At 47.5% G+C, this 19,058-nt stretch overlaps 1 protein-coding gene across 2 annotated transcripts in view; it reads left to right on the plus strand.

The window, feature by feature from the left end:
* Nucleotides 1–377: 377 nt before the first annotated feature.
* The window catches only part of DDX11 (DEAD/H-box helicase 11), a 36,516-nt gene continuing 17,835 nt past the window's right edge, over nt 378–19,058 (plus strand). The window contains exons 1-6 of one of the 2 annotated variants that reach the window (XM_059403827.1): nt 378–526; nt 5,420–5,604; nt 5,850–5,997; nt 12,535–12,783; nt 13,240–13,326; nt 13,613–13,770. In XM_059403827.1, the coding sequence (XP_059259810.1) occupies nt 5,854–5,997; nt 12,535–12,783; nt 13,240–13,326; nt 13,613–13,770 (638 nt within the window). In that variant the 5' untranslated portion in view covers nt 378–526; nt 5,420–5,604; nt 5,850–5,853. The remainder of the gene's footprint in view (nt 527–5,419; nt 5,605–5,849; nt 5,998–12,534; nt 12,784–13,239; nt 13,327–13,612; nt 13,771–19,058) is intronic. The other variant, XM_059403828.1, reaches the window with a different exon arrangement.

Raw genomic sequence — 19,058 nt, forward strand, 5'->3', positions numbered from 1 at the left:
GAGGTAAAATAACTTGAGGTTCATTTGTAAGGCCTGACAAGAGCCGGGACCAGAATACGGGTTTTCTAATTCTTGGTTACAGCACGTCGTCCTTCGGGTGTTCGATCAATACTGGCCAATTTGATCGAGTCAAGCAACTGTTGAGCTCAGTACATTTGGTGCCAGTCAGTGGAAGATCACTAAAACATCCTGCATCTGGCAGGAGGGCAAAGGGAGAAAGCCCAGAATCCTGACCCCAGTCTCTAGGGTGCTGTCATGACAACCGTTTCCGGCGCCAGTGGGGAAAAAAACAAAAATTCCCACTGAATGCGCTGTGCAGGTGCCTACGTACAAAAGGCGAGTCAGCCCACCCGCCCTTCCGAGTTCCGGACTGCGCAGGCGCACTAGCGTGGGGGCGTGGCGACGCAGCACGCTCCTCCCGGGCGCCCACGCTGACGGAGGTGCGCGGCGATTTGAAATTCCGGGACCTTCTGCTCCGGCTCGTCGTCCGCCAGGCTTCAGCGAAGCAGTCCCGCCGGCGAAGAAGGTGAGTGCGGTGCCGCGTGAGGATGAAGCGAAGTGAGAGGATAGACGGTAGACGCCAGTGGAAGCGCAGACACCGCGGGCGGTTGTGCAGAGGGGCTGGGCGAGCAGGGAGCGGGAAAATTCGGTTCTGGAGCCGAAGGGGTGGGACCAAGATGTGATTGGCAGGCTAGGAGCCAGTGCGAGGGGAAAGGGCGGACTAATGAGGGCGGGACCTGCAGTGGCTGTGGAGCTGCGCTTGGGCTTGAGAACGCTACCGCGCGTGGGGGGCTTCAGTTTAGCCCGGCTGTGCTAAGGCACTTGTCATCAATTGCCTTATTTAGTGATCACCACAACGCTATAAGTGAGTGTTGTTACCTGTTTCTCTTTTACAGATGAGCAGACTGAGGCTTAGGGATATTAACATGAGCTGGGATCCCGGACTTGGCCCCTGGAGCCCAGCTCCCATAATGTTGAAAGCTGTGCTTTACTGCCCGTCAGGGAATCGAGGTGAAGTAGGGGGTCAGTCTAGAGGACTGGGATGAATGGATTGACCAGAATGTTGGAGGAGGTGCCCTGAATGTGGAAATAAATATTAATATGTAGCAGGTTCTTAGATATAGTGAGAGCCTCGAGGGTGGAGCTGGGAGGGGGACAGAAGGCTCCAGCAAGGTGGCCCAGGTTGTGGCCCGGGTTTGGAGCGCTGCTCTTGTGCTCTGAGTTGGCAGCAGGTGTGGAGAAGCTTTTCTTCTTCTGGGCTGTGTTGTTTCCCAGGTGTGTGAACTTAAAGTGTTTTAGGAACATAACCAAACAATCGTCGCTGGCTTCAAGTTCTCTTGGGCTACCATAACAAAGTACCTTAGACTGGGGGCTTAACAGAGTTTGGTTTTCTCACGGTTGCAGAGTCTGGGAAGTCTAAGGTGCTGGCGTATTTGGTTCCTTGTGAGAGCCGTGTTCCTGACTTGCATGCAGACAGCCCACTTCCTCATCTCACATGGTGTGGAAAGAGTCCTCTTTCCCCTTCTTCTAAGGCCACCCGTCCTTATAAGGGTTAGGACCCCACTCTTTTTTTCTTTTTTTTAATTTTGTTTATTTATTTGACAGAGTGAGAGAGAGCACAAGCAGGCAGAGCAGCAGGCGGAGGGAGAGAGAGAAGCAGGCACCCCTCCAAGCAAGGAGCCCGACATGGGGCTCAATCCCAGGACCCTGGGATCATGACCTGAGCCGAAGGCAGTTGCCCAACCAACTGAGCCACCCAGGCACCCCAGGACCCCACTGTTAATGATTTTGTTTCACCTCAGTTTCCTACTAAAAGCCCTATCTTCAAATACAGTCTATACTGTGCTGCTAACTCAGAGCACAACAGCAGTCCTCCAGGACCTGGCCTACAACTTGCTCATTCTCCCTTGCTGGAGCCTTCCTCCCAGCTCCGTCCTTGGGACTCTCACATATTTATACAGTATATACATGAATACACGTGAATTTGGGGGGACCCAATTCATTCTGTAGCAATAGTTTATACACAAATAATGAGTGATAATTGAGAACTTAAGAAAATGAGCTTTCAGAACTAACATACCTGAGATACTTTCATGTATTTTATCTGCTTTAATAAGTATCTGGTGTATGCCTTAGCACTCTTGGGGAATTCTCGGGAGAACTTGTACCTGGGGTCGTGGTTGTCCACCACACAACCACCCTGAAGAGGTGAGAAAAACTCCCATCAAATGTCCTTAATAGCACTCAGTCAATTCAAGCCTTTATGCAAACGCTTCTTTAACTTGTGATTTAGCCTGTGCTGCTTCTGGAATAATGAGATCCATAATTACCACCCACAGGGAAGTGAAATAATAATTACTTTTCCTCTGTATTGTTTCATGTTGTCATTCTGATGTTTAGTAACCAAGTCTTTCTTTTTAGTCAGCTTGCCCTGGTGGAAGGAAGAGGGATGAACTGCGAATCCCAGGGGCTTGGAGGTCTGGCAGATGGGGGTTCAAGTCTTGGGTTCAAGCACTTGCTGAGTGACTGGGCAGGTCTCAACCTATCTGAGTCTCTGTGTTTTCATTTATAAAATAGAGTAATGAAAATATCACACAGGGTTGCTGTGAAGTTCTATGAAAGCAGTTTGAAACCATTAAAGAATGGGCCCTTGGACTAGATATTTTAGTTGTGGAACCTCCTCTGCCCACACCTCTGAAGAACAGAAACCTCTACTTAACAGCCACCATGTCAAGCTGGCTGTTCATTCCATCAGAATTTATTTGACTGCCTGCTAGGTGCCACAGTACCTATTCTGGTGCAGGGGGGCAGGGAAGAACCAGACTGACAGGGTTCCTCCTTTTATGCCACGTTTATTCTGGTAGGAAAGGATTATAAATAAAAGAAGTGCAGCTAGTGCTAAGAGCTATGAAGAAATTAAATAGAGGGTAATGAGAGAAAAGCGTGACTTCAAGCAGGGTGGTGTATGTGTGTTTGGGTAGGGAGTGGTATTTGACCTGGATTGGGTGGCCAAATAGAGGGGGAGGCTTCTCCGAGAAGGCATAGTCCTAAACGTCTATCATTTCCCAGACAGTGGTGGAAAGGGGTGGGAAGCAGCAAGTACGATTAGATCAAGCTGGGAACCTCACCAGTCTGTAGGCTGACCAGTGATCTAGTTTAAAAGGACAGGCAATGCTGATGAGATTTTTCCCTTGGGATTTTAGAACTAAAAAGAGTGAAAAGAATATCCCCTTCTGAAGCTCAAAGGTAGAGGGTGCTGAAGAGGCCCTGTGCCAGTCCAAGTCTAGGGTAGGCAGAAGCTATGAGTAAGCGGAGGAGGTCAGTGAGTGGCTCCATCTGGCGTGTGCCTGAGCTGCAGAAGGGCAGTCTGGGTATTTACTTGCTAGAGAGGTTCTTGGAGCTCTCTTAGGATCTGGATTCCTTGTAATTCTAGTCTGCAAGAAATCCCACTCTGCAGTGGCTTCTGTTGTAGGTTTTTGCAGGTTTTGCATAATTTCTCAATATGTGTATTTTTATTAGATCTCCCTTCTGCCTCTGCTGGTTATCTCTTTCCATATGAATGTGACTAAAAGAGACCCATATGGACTTTGGTGTGGATTCCTGGGTTTTCTCTTAACTCTGCCTTTGAGAATTACTTAGTGTCTGGAAGCACGAGTACCCAACAACTGTGTTCTTACAGTGTTGTACAAGTTAACCAGGGTAATAATAGTAAAAAGGCCTGTGCAGTGTTTAATGCATATTAGGTGATCAAAATTTGTTAGATACCTTCCTCTTTTCTTCCTGTTTTTTTTTTTCTTCTTTTTTTAACTATATGCCTCCCTCTCAGTATTAAGTGGTCTTAGTTTGTAAGAGTCACCCTTGTAGTTCTTTGACCTCTGTCCTGTTAGGTGCTCCTAAACTATAACCAGAAGAGTGTCATGGCTATTACCTTTCATAAATGTACTGTGACACTCACTGGTCTTATTGAAGCCAGTCATGTAGCCAATTGTAGGTGGATTTCAGACCAATTAGTACTTGTACTGAGAAGAGATAGGCCTTCCAAATAGTTTGGAGTAGTGGCTTCTAAAGAGAGTGTGGGAACCAGAATGGAAGGGTCAGTCCTCCACATGGTGATGAAAGGAAGAAAGGGTTGTAGTAGCTGGCTGGCTCAGTGGGTAGAGCATGTGACTCTTGATCTCAGCGTCATGAATTCAAGCCCCATGTTGCATGGAGCCTAATTAAAATAAAGATTAAAAAAAAAAATCGAAAGGAAGAAGAGGTATGCAGAAGCTATCTTGGAGAAATTTGGTTCAGAAGAGGGGAATAAAGATCAAACATGGAGCTGAGAAGTTCTTAGACCTTGGCCTGGCAAGGAAAGAAACGCTGTGGTCTTGAGGTAGGAAAGATGACATTAGGGTTTGAAGCTGATGGCCAAGAAAGAATTCTTGAGACATCTTTGGTGCAAAAAGTGATTTTATTAAAGCACAGGGACAGGACCTGTGGGCAGAAAGAGCTGCAGTGGGGTCATGAGGAGTGGCCCACTATATAATTTCAAGCTGGGAGGGGACTAGTGATAATGTAAGTCTCTAAGGAATTTTGGAAGCAAGGTTTCCAGGATCTTGAGAGGGCTAACTGTTGTTGGAAAAGGTCATTTATTACTGTCTAATAAAACCTTAGTCATGAGCCCCTTTAGATGTATATCAGTGGGCCATATGCTTGGAGGATGATTGCCAACACATATCTTGGGGTGTTTAGAGATAAAAGAAGTTTCCAAAGGAATTTTTTTTTAAAAAGATTTATTTATTTGTCAGAGAGAGAGAGAGCGCGCGCACACAAGCCGCAGAGTGTCAGGCAGAGGTGAAGAGAGAAGCAGGCTCCCTGCCAAGCCAGAAGATGTGGGACTCGATCCCAGGACCTTGGGATCATGACCTGAGCCGAAGACAGCGGCTTAACCGACTGAGCCACTCAGGCGTCCCTCCAGAGGAATTTTTATATGTTGAAGTGGACTTACATGGGAGGGGCAGTGGGGTAGTCAGGCTAGGATCTCCTTTTGCCCTTAGCAAAGTATGAACATTGAGGCACTGAGTCCCTAGAGAATGTCACTCTCCCTGTTTCAGGGACTTGTCAGTGGGCTGTAGGTAGTAAGGAAATTTAGTAAGTTTTCTTTTGCCTTTGTTTTACACATCAGTCTCAGTGTTGGGGAGCTCTGGAATTCCAGCCAGGACTTAGTCCTCGTCAGCAGAGCTCTCCCAGTCTGCAACCTGACAGGAAGCGCTTATTTATTGAGGCTGGGAAGGCTTTAGGAGGCAGCTCTGATATATTCTGGAAATGGAGGTCAGGGCAAACTGAAGATTCCTTTGAGATACGGATGTATGCATGTACCTGTTCCACATAAAGAACCATACTAGTGATCCTCTGCCCGTGTGTCATAATTTTACAGATCTTGGCAGCAGGAGTACGTGCGACAGCTTTGCCCAGCGAAGGCTATCCTGCGGACATGTGCACAACCATTTTGCACTGGTAGTCGGGAGCAACATCCCTGACCTCCAGGGCACAGTCCTCGAGACAAGGTCTCCACGCCTCTCCTGGAGGCATTAGGGTGTCCAAGAAGCATAGGAATCCCAGGTAAGATGGCAGAGTGGTTTCTGTTTCGGGGCTCTGCTGGGCTGTGTTCTGCATAGCCATTCTTGACAAATGTCACTCTATGGGTTGCCCGAGCTGGGTATGACTTCATGAGGACATGCACCAAGGGGAGAACATGGTCTCTGTTTGCAAAAAAGCCTATAGCCTGAGGAGAGATTCCGTAACTAGTACTGAGACTGCTCTTAGGAACTGCTCTAGATTTCAAGCCCTTTTTTCCCCCCCCTTAGGACCATGGCTAATAAAACCCAGGAGGTTGGTGGCATCCATTTCCCTTTTCCCTTCACACCGTATTCCATCCAGAAAGACTTCATGGCAGAGCTGTATCGGGTGTTGGAGGCTGGCAAGATTGGAATATTTGAGAGTCCGACCGGCACTGTGAGTATGAATCATCAGGAAGGTTCCGAGAGACCCTGATTATGACACCGTAGAAGCCCCCTAGCATGCTTGTTAATCTAGGCAGAAATTTTCATGGTTTGAAGTTGGGCAGAGTTGTTCCCTAGGTTTATCTTTCTGAGTAACAGTCACTTCCACTATTTAAGATTAAATGCAGCCCCAGGGTTTGGGAACAATTAGGCTGAAGACAAAGGAGAATGTGAATGCCTATAGGAACCAAGACCTATAGCCCCCAAGCTTTCCAAATTGCTTTGGGCACACAAGTGCTTTGATGTTGAGAAACGGATTACCTTGGCTTTTTCACAGGTTTAACATACTGGTTTAGTCTTCAGGAACTAGGTTACCCAGTGCTGGAGAGATCCAGTCAGAGGCCTGTGAGCTTTTCCTTCCAGGAATGGAATGACAGAGGGATTTATCCAAGGGTGGCCAGGAAGAGCATTAGAGCTATAGCGAGCAGTCCCTGCCTCTCCTTTAGAAAGTACTGTGTGATAGTGAGCGTTGATGGGAAGGTCCCCCAGCCAGGCTGCAACCTCTTGGAGGTCCTCCATGTCCCTGTCATCCCGTGGAGCTTGGCAAGTTCCGTCCACAGGAGGCTCTCAGGCTCGTGCAGCAGGCCTGCTTCCCCACCAGTCCCCTGAGATGGCTTTTAGTATCAGCAGTGACTTCCTCATTAGTAGATTTGGGTGTTTTGAGTCCTTATTTGACCTCTCTGCAATAGTTGTGTCATTGAACATATTCCTCTCCTTTGTTTAAAGTCATATGAAAAATCTAATAAAGAATAATGCATGCATGTCATTTAAAAAGTTAAATTTATCAAACTTGGTTCTTTGGACAGGTACTTCGAATTCTTTTAACTGGTTCCTAAGAAATATACTTGCATAGCATATCTGAAATTGTAAGCTTGGCTATTTCTTGATTTATTCTAGTCATTGTGCCTTCCTCTTGTGATAGCTAAGAGGTAGCTCTGTAACTGTTTCCTTTCCCTCCTGTGCCCCATCCTCCCGATGTAGCTTAGAAAATTTTAGCCTCTGCTAAGTCAGGATGCTCTGATTATGGGTTTTCTTCTGGAATAATTTTTGTTTTCCCAGAGTTGATAATTGCCTTTTAAAATTTGTCTAGTTTTTAATACACCTGCATCACTTTCTCACACCATCCAGGGGCTTCTCCGTATGCTAGTCCATCCTTAAAATTATAGCTTACTCAGGCTGTTCAGGTGCCATAACAAAATACCACAGACTGGGCGCTAAGAGGACAGAAATTTATTTCGCAGTTAGGGAGGCTGGCAAGTGCAAGGTTTGGGCAGCTTCTGGCTTCTGGTGGGGACTCCTCCTTCTTGTAGGGGTCCCCCTTCCTACTGTGTCTTCACATGGGGGAGAGATCTTTGGTGTTTCTCCTCCTTTTATTGGGACATCAGTTTTATTAGATCAGGGCTCTGTTCTTAGGACCTCATTTAACTGTAATCCCCTCCCTGAAGGCCCTTTCTCCAGTACAGTCCCATGGGGGTTAGGGTTTCAACATACGAATTTGTGGAGGGACACAGTTCAGTTTGTAGTAGTTACGCCATTCTACCCTGGAGACTTTCTTCTCTATGTTCTTCTAAGATCTACTTCACAACTATTATACTAGGAATTTCCTTTCTCTCCTTGAAATAAAGAAAAACCAACTTTATATTGATATAAAATGAAACATGCCTCTTTTAAATCCCCAAGTCAGTAAGTAATGACAGATGTAAACCCCCATATAACCACAACCGCAGTGAAGATGGAAACGTTTTCATCAGCCCAGGGTTTGTTGTACCCTTGGCTGCTGTTCTTCCCCTTGCACATCCGCTTCGCAGCCCGTGATCACCTCCTGTCTCTGCAGATGCATTCTGTCTTTGTAAAGTTTCATGGGAACGGAATCCTACTGTAAGTCCTGTCTGGTGACTGGCTTCTTATACTGGCTGAGTATATATTTTGGGGATTCATCCCTGTTGTGTGTATTCTTTTCTGGGTTGGATTTTCTGTTTTCTGGATTCCATGTCTTCTTGGTTCACTTTTGTTTTGGAAGAGAACGTTCCTGAAGGGTCGCATGGAGGGGTAAGATTTTGAGACTTAGCTGGTCTGCAAATGTGTCCATGTGCCTTTTCACTTGCTCGATAGCGATTGGTTGGTTGGGTGTATAATTCTTTTTTTTTTTTTTTTTTTAAGATTTTATTTATCAGAGAGAGAGGGGGAGAGAGCGAGCACAGGCAGACAGAATGGCAGGCAGAGGCAGAGGGAGAAGCAGGCTCCCTGCTGAGCAAGGAGCCCGATGTGGGACTCGATCCCAGGACGCTGGGATCATGACCTGAGCCAAAGGCAGCTGCTTAACCAACTGAGCCACCCAGGCGTCCCGGGTGTATAATTCTAGCGGCAGAGTGCTTTTCCCTCCCAGTTGCTCCCTCCACCCTCTGGTTTCCATTGTTGCTACTGGGAAGTCCAGTGCGGCCTGCACCTCCGTCCTTGGTGTCCTGGTCCACCCACCCTGCCCTCGAGTTTCAGGATATCCTGTGTCCTTTGTATTCTGAAACGTTGTGGTGGTGGTTTGGAAGAGTGCTGTCAGTTCTTTGTTTTGGCCTCTTGGTGGGCACTTCGCAACAGGAAGCTTCTCTTTTTCCATCCTCAGATGTTTTTACACATTCGATAAGCTTCCTGGTACTCCCGTGCTTTGAGTTTGGACCTTCTGGTTAATCCTGTTACTATGTTGTCTTCTAATTGCCTGTCTCGTTGGGCATACTGGTTTGTTTTTGTTTTGTTTTGCTTTGAATTCCACTTCTTCAAGATTCCTTTGACTTTGTTGTCCAGTCTTTCTCTTCAGTTTATTTCTGTTATTCTGTCTTTAATATTTAGGACCTTGTTCTTATTCTCTGCTTCTTAAAAATGGCATCCTGTTCTAGTGTCCCTGAAATAGTAATATCTTTCTGAGGATATCAATTAAAGTGCATTTTTGAGTTTTTTCCACCCTGTATCACCTCATCGTCCATCCTCCTCCTTCCTCCAGTTTGGGTTCTGTGCTTTGTTGAGAGGCTTTCCTCAAACGTCTGGTGACCCTTGGCTGTCTCCTGTTGGTGTTCAAGAAAAAGCCACCACAGGGCTGGCTGACAGGCTGGCTGTGGGCTGATGGGCTAGCCTCTCTGTTGGGGCATCTAGTGATTAGCGTCTGTGTGATGTCGCTCAAGCCATCCAGTTTTTCCGGAGTAGGCTCCTTTAAACCCTTGCCTTCTGGTCCCAGCCTGATGGCCAGTATTCTTGAGGGTGTCTTGGGGAAGTGGCTTTAGGTGCATGGTCTTTCACTGTGTGTCCCGATTTGGTTCTGACCCTCTTTCCACCCTTCACGCAACCCACCATCTCCAGAGCCCTCCTGGCTCAGCCCCTCCAGACGGTACACGTCCTGTCTCCTGCAGGGTGGGGACGTCCCTGGCAGTTTCGGGGCTTCTGAGCACGACTATCAGGGAATCTCCGCAGGCACTCAGGCTTAGCATCCTTTACTCCTCTCAGTTCCGGTTGTCTGCTTTCCATCTCTCCTAAAACCCGTTACTTTCCCTTCTTCCGCTTTCTTTGTTTTGGTGGGTTTTAAGCCTCTTTTATTCCTTTGGTGTAATCTTAGCATGTTTCAGAAAAGAACACAGAAGAGCATGTGTTCATTCTGTCCTGTCTAACCTGAAGGCTCAGTTCCCCATCTCCGCGCTCTGCCAGTTCCATGTAACCTGTTCCTCTGCTCAGCCCTTTCTTGTAGATGTTCTTGGTTCCAGGGCCTCCTGTCCTTGTGACTTCAGTTACTGTCCCATTCTGACACTGTCTAAATCACGCCTGTAGTAAGCTCTTCTCCCCATCATTGGCACCCCACTGCCCACCGGCGTGCCATACTGTTACATGCAGTGCCTCACCTCTGCCTCGGTGGCTGAGCTCCCTGCTTAGCTCTAGATGCTGCTGCTTCCCTTGTCCGTGTCCCCTTTATAGCTTTTCATCAGGCCCCCACATTGTGCTGACCTCTCCACCGGGATGGAGCCCATGCTTCACAGGGAAATGTGACGCCCCATGGCCATGGTTCGTGTGTTAAGTTTGTGCCTGTGGGCATTTTCTAGAGAACTCTGCTTCCCAGCATTAAGCCCAGTGCTCGCTACAGTGTGGGTGTTTAGAATGCATGAATGTACTTGGCGGAAACTTTAGAACTGTGATATCTTGGATGGTACCCCATGAAATAACATTGTTCAAAGCTAGGTATGTTGTGAGTACTTTATTAAATTTATTTCCTAACATGAGCATTTGGTCATGTATCCTTTTAGCATTTTCCAATTTAAAATTTTGTTGTCTTACTAGAGGATATAGAATTGCAGGCCTCAGTTCTCCTTTCTCTTTGTGATAGAGTGTGCCCGCAGTGGTTGTGGGAAGGTAACTCTGACATTCCTTTAAGGAAGGTCCTCAGCTCCCTTTTTAGGGGAGGGTTCTGGCTCTCTGACCAGCTGTCTGACCCTGGCCACTGTTACAGGGGGTGGCTCTCGTGACCCTAGCTTGCTGATGGCTAAAGCCAGTGGCTCTCCATTTTACTGGCAATACAGAATGGCTGCTCTCCAGCTGCTGCTGGGGAGAGCTGTTTAGAAGGCTTTCCCATTCTGTATTCATCAAAAGCTGAGAGAAATGGTATATATGGGCTTTTCCAAAGATACGTCATCCATTCATTCTTCAGAAGTGCTGTTCTATCATAGGGCCTTTTAAGAATTTCATGAAATAGGGAACGCTTGGGTGGCTCAGTCGGTTAAGTGCCTTCCTTTGGCTCAGGTTATGATCCTGGGGTCCTGGGATCGAGTCCTGCATCGGGCTACCTGCTCAGCGGGGAGCCTGCTTCTCCCTCTCCTGCTCCCCCTGCCTGTGTGCGTTCTCTCTCTCTCTCTGACAAATAAATAAAATCTTCATGGGATTTTATTTCAAGTTCCCTTCAAGGGAACTTCATGAAATGGGTTCTTATTCAAGGTCACAATAATTTATTACTTAACAAAAGCCAAAAAAAAAAAAAGAGAGTAACAGAAGCTAGCTTTTTTATGTACCAGGTGTTGTTCTAGTCCTGGTGTAGGTATTAGCTGTTAGGAGTATGAACGTAATGCTTAAGGCAATTCTGAGGAAGGTACTGTCTGTCTGTCTCTCTCTCTCTCTCTCTCTGTCTCTGTCAAATACACACACATATACATTGCCTCCTTTTTTATCTTATTTAACTGTTCCCATTTTTGCCTCTGTGGAGCACACAAGCCTAGGGAGGTTAGCCTCAGGTCACAGAGCTGGTGAGTGGAAGAGCCAGTGTTCAGCAAGGCAGCCTGAAGTCTGAAGCTGTAGTTACTGTGCTCCACTCTATCCCCAACCCTACACACTGTGCATTTTACCTACGGTTCGTTCAAGCCCATATTAGGTTCAGGACCCCTCTGGATGCTCTGAGACCCCCTTGGGTTAAGCAGGCTTGGATAGTTGACTGCCTGACCAGAGCGTGTTGGCTCCTGCAGAGGCTCGCCCGAACTGAACTGCCCTTTGGACCCCAGAAGCAGCAGCTTTAGGGAAGGAGCCCATGCGGCAGCCTCCCGGAAGTTAGTGCTCCCACTGCCCTGACAGAGCTCCGCAGGCTGGGGGCTTAACCCACAGAAGCATTCTCTCCCACAGCTCCAGAGGCCAGAAGTGCAGATGAGGGAGTCCGCAGGGAGGGTTTTGAGAGCAGACTGTTCCCGCCCTCTCCTCAGTCTGTCCGAGGCCAGCCTTCCCTGTGTCTCACCTTGTTGCCTTCCCTCTGGGCTTCTCGCCCTCTGGGCTTGCTGTGGTGGCCCAATTTCCCCATTGTGTTAAGGACACCAGTCTTAGTGGATCAGGGCCCTCCTCTTTCTTAACTGCTTGCATGTGCGGTAACCCTTTTTCCAAATAAAGTCACGTTCTGAGACATACGGTTAGGACTTAACATATGAATTTGTGGGGGACACAATTCAACCCACAGGGAGGACCCATAGGGAATATTCTAGTCTTCAAATTAAGAATTGTGTTCTCCAGAGCAATTAGTTTGCTTTAAAATTTTTTTGAAGACTGGATCTCATGGGACTGATCCTGTTCTGTCTGCACATGGCTGTATTAAAGCATAGAGCCAAATGTGGCTCCCCGTTGCGAGTATATAGGATTTCAAGCTATGTGTTTTTGGCCTTAATTCTTTTTTGGGACTTTATCTAATTCCTCAGCTTCTAATTATGTTAACTTGCAGTACTTATATGTAACCTGATAAGCCACGTTAAATTATCTTGGGAATAGTGAGCTATATAATTAAGCCAGGAACTTTATTTTTATTTTTTTTTCTTATCTTTTCTGGCTGTCCTTTTGCTAAATCCCTTCCTGTCCTTTCTCAGGTTGGTCTTAGAGTGCTTTCTAATATTTAAAGTTAGACCTTCCTTGAAGGCTTTATTAAAATGAGAAATGTTATTTGGAAAACTTTGGTTTTTGTTCTTATTTTTGAAGACTTTTTTTCTTCTTGTAGGGAAAATCTTTAAGTCTTATTTGTGGGGCTCTTTCCTGGCTCCGTGACTTTGAGCAGAGAAAACATCAGGAAGAGGCACGTCTCCTTGAAACTGGAACTGTCCCCTTGAGTGATGGGAAGGAGCAGCCCCTGACTCTCTCATCCTCCTGCAAAGAGACCCCAGACACCCCGAGGCCTGCAGGAGAGCCTGACTGGGTGACTCAGTTTGTGCAGAAGAAAGAAGAAAGGGACCTGGTGGACCGTCTGAAGGTGAGCTGTGGGGTGATAGGAGCTGGGAGCCATCCAGGAAACAGGGCTTGGCTGGTGATTTGGGGTTGATTCTGGGGGTAGCATGTCCTTTGCCTTTGCAGTGCCTCCTTGAGTCAGTGGTGCTGCACCTGTGCTGTCTTTTCAAAGCTGATGTCAACAGGCCTTTTCTAGATGGGGTGGACGGTTCCCTTCATTACCCAACCAGGGAAGGAGCCTCACCGTTGCCCTTGGCAACACGGTTCTGCGGCTGCAGACTCCTTTAAGGGAATGAATTTGATTGAGAGGATGTGGCTTTGGGACGAAGTGTGTGGACCTCCCATACTGAGGGTCAGGGATGCTGCTGCCCCTCTGGAGTGTTGCCCACGGAAGGGAGAACCGCTCTGCCCCGGACTTTTTAAGAAGGGCATGGTTGGGGACTTCGGCAGGGGTTTTCTTTCTGGCTGTTTCACCCTCTAGGAGGAACATGTCAGGAGGAAGAAGCGAGAGGAGCGCCTGCGGCAGATTCGGCACAATGCGCAGCTCAAGTATGCAGCCAAGCGTGTGGTGAGCGACCTCTGCGGGGGTGGCGGGGACAGTGCGTGGGTGCTGTTGCTTCCCTGGGTGAGTGGCCAGGGCCGACCCCCACCCCCCTAGCTGAGTTCTCATCCCCCAGTAGCTGCAGCTTGAGCTGAGGTGTTGATACCTTAGACACCGGGAGGAGAGCGAGGCCTGTGGTAGTGACGTGTGTGTCATCCTCAGTGGTAGCTGCCCGGAGGCCGTTTGGTCTGGGGGGCGGGGGTCCAGTCCTGAGATTTGTTTCTCTTTCCTGCTTGGCGATGCTCCTCGGCAGAGACAAGAGGAAGAAGAGATGGAGCGTCTCCTCTGCCTCAGCAGGGAGATGCTAGCGGCGGGAGCAGAGGCCGAGCCTCAGGAGCCACTGGTGTCTGGGGAGGAGGAGCTGGTCCTCGCCGAGTATGAGAGTGATGAGGAGAAGGGAGCAGCTCGTGGGTGAGACGACGCTTCTCCTTCACCCACTGCCCCTGCCTGCGTTGCCATGGGAGCTCCCACGGGGGCGGCTCCTGTGCCCAAAGAGAGGCAGGTGGTTTTGCCCCTCACAAGGTGTTCGAAGGGATGGCGTGCCAGCCCCCTGCCTCAGCTCTCATCCAGGCTTCTCTGGAGCACTCAGAAGGCTGGAGACGGTGCCCTTGCATCTGCTGGCGCTGGCTCTGTGCGTCTGAGCTCCGTTGCCCTCACCAGGTTTGCGTCTCCCTGTCACACCCAGCGGGGGCTGTGCCCTAGCCGAAGCCACAGGGCTGGGGACAGAGCAGTGGGCCTTGGAACCAGCTGGGCCGGCTCTAGTCATGTGCTCCTTGCTCCCAGATGACACCGTGGGAGCTTTAGGATGTAAACCATCAACGTATCCTTAGCCTAAGCTGTTGTCTCCACTGTCCGGTTTCTGTCTGAGTTTCTGATTTATGAGTAGTAAGCTGCTGGGTGGAGTAGAAGACCCTGAAGATGACAGCTGCCTCTTGTCGGGGCCTCCTCTTTCATTCACAGTTCAGTTGCACAGATGCCCTTTGAGGGCCAGCTCTAGGTGCAGCATGGTCCCTGATGCCAAGTCTGCCGGATGTGCCCCCTACCCTGGGCAAGCTTGCATGTGGTTGGAGCTGGGGGGGTGGGACAAACACACAGATGGTAACTGCGCAGAATGAGCGCATTTGCCCAGGAGGAAAATAAAACCGGGGGCAGTAGGTGGAGTGTGGGGTTGCTCCTCTGGGTGAAGCCAGGAGAGGCCTCCGAGGACGTGAGGAAGGGTGAGAAGGAGCCGTGGGAAGACCTGGAGGACAGGGCTAGTCAGAGGTTTGCTGGTTCCCTGGTCTGGAAAGGGGAGCAGGTTTGGTGGGTTGAGGGACACACAGAAGGTCCAGCGGCTAAAAGCAAATGAGGTAGAGTAGAGGCAGCTGTCAGTTTGTGTGGGCCTCGGAGTTCCACCGAGGACGCTGGGTGTCTTTCTCCATGTTGCGGGGCTGTGGGCCATTACAAGTGGGGGAGCGACCTGTTAAGAGTTTGGGCGTTGAGGTCATTTTGACATCATTTTGACATCATGCCCCAAGGCATGAGTGCCCCTAGAGGTCATTCCTCTTGGGCTCCCAGCTTGGAAGGGAGGTTTCCTGCTTCTCTAAAGGTGACACCAGGTCCCATGTGTCCCACGTTGTCATTGACGCTGTGGTGACCGAGTCAGTGTAGAGTGTAACTCCACGGGTGATGGAGAAAACCTTCACAGCTGGGCTGCAGTACACCATCTGACTTGACCCGAGGATGCTCCTCGTCCCGGCTGCCCTGACTTCCTTCTTTCCCCCTCAGCTTTATTGAGCTACAGTCAGGATAGAACACTGTGTGAGTTGAAGTTGTGTACCATGAGGGTTTGATAGGCGTCTGTATTGCAAAGGGACCACTGTGATGAGGTCACTTAATTCATTACCTCACATACGTAGTATTTCGTGCTGTTTTGGCACCTCTCAAATAATACGGTGTTGGTTTTTTTTTTTTTCCCTTCAGCTAAGACAGCAGAAGAGATGATTTATTGTACACGTGTTACATTCAGCCACAAATGAAAACAGTTAGTCCCGAAAAGTCACAGGTCCAGGGCAAAGGGCCAAAAGAGTCGGTTTTGGTATGAACAAGGTGGGTCTCTCAAAGGTGGTAGCTGCGATCAGACGGCGATGGATGGTCTAGATCCATTGAATCAAGCTCTAGAGAGTAGGCATGCAGCCCAACAATTGGTAACAGCGTCCCTGGCCTCTGGCTTTCCATATTTCTGCTTCTGTGGCTCCACCGGTGCACAAGCTAGCGGTTTACTTGGACCTCTGCCTCATCTTTCTTCTTTTACGCTTCAGCCTGCGCATTCGCTTCTTCCTCCACTTGGCTCTCATGGTGCAGAGGTTTCCAAGAAGATGGCGCTAAGGCCGAGAGAGCGGCGGCGGCCCGCCTCCAGCTATTTAACCAATACGTTGTTGTTAACATGGTCACTTATTAATTAATAAAACTTACTAATTAAAATAATTTTATTACTTATTAATCACTTATTAATGATCATACCCTTTGGCTACCTTCACCCACTCCTGAGCCCCTACCAATCTACTTTCTACTTCTAGGATGGGTGTTTTTTTTTTTTTTTTTAATTCCGCACATGAGATGACCCAGAATTTGTCCTTCTCGGACTTATGTCACTTAACCACAATGCCCTCAGGGTTCATCTGGATTGTCACAGCTGGCAGAATTGCCCGCCTTTTTATGGCTGTTTTACTGTGTGTGCGACGTGTTCTTCATGCATTCTTCGGTCCGAGTATGCTTCGGTGGTTTTCATTAGTTGCTGCTGTGAACAGGGAGGTGCAGGGATCTTCAGATACGGATTTTGTTTCCTTCGGGTATATACCTGGAAGTGGACTTGCCTAATCATATGCTACTTAATATTTTTAATTTGGGGGGAACATCCATGCTGTTTTCCAGAGTGGCAATTTACGTTCCTGCCCACAGGACACAGGGTTCCCTTTTTTCCACGTTCTTGGCAACACTTACCTTTTCTTCTTTTCTTTTTTAAAGATTTTATTTATTTGAGAGTACACACGTGCGCTTTTGTGCACCTGTGTGCACCAGCATGGTGTGGGGAAGGGAGAAGCAGGCTCCCTGTGCCTGCTGAACAGGGAGCCCAGCATGGGGCTCCATCCCAGGATCCTGAGATCGCAACCTGAGTAGAAGGACCTGAGCGGAAGGTAGCTGCTTAGCTGACTGAGCCACCCAGGCACCCTGGCCAACACTTAATCTTTTTGATCATAGCCATTCTATCAGGTGTGAAGTAATAGCTCATTGTGGTTGTTTTTTTTTAATAAAGATTTTATTTATTTGACAGCACAAGTAGGCAGAGCGAGAGGGGGAAGCAGGCTTCCTACTGAGCAGGGAGCCCGATGCAGAACTCCAACCCAGGACCGGGAGATTGTGACCTAAGCTGAAAGCTGAGCCACCCAGGCGCCCCACTCATTGTGGTTTTGATTTGCATTTCCTTGGGGGATCAGCATCTTTTCACGGACCGGTTGACCATTTGTAGGACTTGGAAAAAATGTCTGTTCCGTTCCTCTGCTTGTTGTTCTTCAGATCATTTCGTTTTTGCTGTTGAGTTTTAGGAGTTCCTTATATATTTTGGTTATAAGCCCCTTATCATCAGATAGGTGGTTTGCAAATATTTTCTCCCATTTTTTGGTTCCTGTTCTATTTTGTTGATTGTTTCTTTTGCCGTAGCAAAAGCTTTTTATTTTGACATAGTCCCACTTGTTTATTCTTGCTTTGTTTATACTTTTGATGTCATAGCGAAAGAAATCACTGTGAAGACCAGTATCATAAAGCTTTTTTCTGTGTGTTTTCTTCTAGGAGTTTTAGGCCTCACATTTAAGTCTTTAATCCCTTTTGAGTTTTAAGTGGTGTAGGATAGGGATTGCGTTTCATTCTTTTGCATGTGACTCTTCCGTTTCTTCAGCACATACTGAAGAGAAGGTCTTTTCCTCATTGAGTATTCTTGGCTCCCTTGTCAAATACTACTTTACTGTATATGCATGGGTTTATTTCTGGGTTCTGTTCCACGAGTCTTATGTGTTTGTTTTTATGCCAGTACCTTCCTGCCTTGATTATTCTACTGTTTTTTATTTATTTATTTATTTGACAGAGAGAGATCACAAGTGGGCAGAGAGGCAGGCAGAGAGAGAGGAAGGGAAGCAGGCCCCCTGCTGAGCAGGGAGCCTGATGTGGGACTCGATCCCAGGACCCTGAGATCATGACCTGAGCGGCCTAACCCACTGAGCCACCCAGGTGTCCCTATTCTACTGTTTTTGTGCCAGTGCTGTACTCTTGATAATCGTACTGTTGAAAATCAGAACATGTGATGCTTCCAGCTTTGTTCTTCTTTCTCAAGATTGCTTTGGCTATTTGGGGTCTTTTGTGGTTGCATATGATTTTTAGGATCTTTGTTTTCCTATGTTTGTTAAAAATATTGTTGGACTCTTGATATAGGATGGCGCTGAATCTATAAATGGATTTCAGTAGTGTGGACATTTCAGTAGCATGAATTCTTCTGACTTGCAAACATGGGACAGTCTGTCGTTCGTGTCTTCTTCAGGTTCTTTCACTGAAGTCTTGTAGCTGTGAGTGTGTAAGTGTTTACCTCCTGAGTATTTTATTGTCTTTGATGCCATTGTAAACTAGACTGTTTTCTTTATTTCTGTCTCAGATAGTTTATTGTTAGCATGCAGAAATGAAATTGATTTTTGTGTGTTGATTTTGTACCTTGCAACTTCACTGAATTTGCAAATTAGTTCTAACATTTTTTTGGTGCTATCTTCAGGCTTTTCCTGTGTATGATCATGTCATTTGCTAACAGGTAGTTTTACTTCTTCCTTCCCAGTTTGGATGCTTTTTCTTCCTTTTTCTTGACTGATGGGTCTGGCTAGGACTTCCACTGTATTGCAGAGAAGAGGTAAAAGTAAGCACCTTCATCTTAGTCTTGTCTTAGTGGGAAAGCTTTCACTGCTGAGTAGTGTTAGCTGTGGGCTTGTCACAGATAGCCTTTGTCGAGGGACGTTCCTTCTGTACCTCATACAGCAAAGTTTTTATCATGACTGGGTGTTGGATTTTGTCGTTTGTTTTTTCTGTGTTACTGAGATGATCATGTGACTTTTGTCTATCATTCTGTTGACTGATGTGTCACATTTACTGATTTGCATATGTTGAGCCATTCTTGTCTTTCAGGCAGGAGCTCCGCTTGATCATGGGGCATGATCGTTTTTGTGTGCTATTTAACTCAGTTTGCTAACATTTTGTTGGGAGTGTTTGCCTCTGTCTTTATCGGAGATATAGTGGCTTGTATATCTTACGTAGTGTCATTATCTGGCTTTGGTGTTGGGGTAATACTGGCCCCATAAAATGAGTTTGGGAGTGTTCCTTCTCTTCTGTGTTTTGGAAGAGTTGGAGAAGGGTTACCATCATTTCTTTAAATATTGAAATCATCATCAGTCTGGCCAGTTAAATTATCTGGCCCTGCGCTTTTCTTTGTTGGTGCTAGAGGCCTGCCCTTAGCACAGATTTCAGGACTTGGATTAGAACCAAAACTTCTGACCCTGCCCAGGGCTGAGATAGTCAGACCTCTTTAGGCATTTCACCTCGGGGAGATAGGAAGTGCTTTGCAAACCCTTTGCCACCTGCCTCCGAGATTACTTGCCTGCTCCTGGACTTCTCCTCGAGAGCCCCCC

This window comes from Mustela nigripes, chromosome 6 (assembly GCF_022355385.1).
Source record: "Mustela nigripes isolate SB6536 chromosome 6, MUSNIG.SB6536, whole genome shotgun sequence".
NCBI lineage: Eukaryota > Metazoa > Chordata > Mammalia > Carnivora > Mustelidae > Mustela > Mustela nigripes.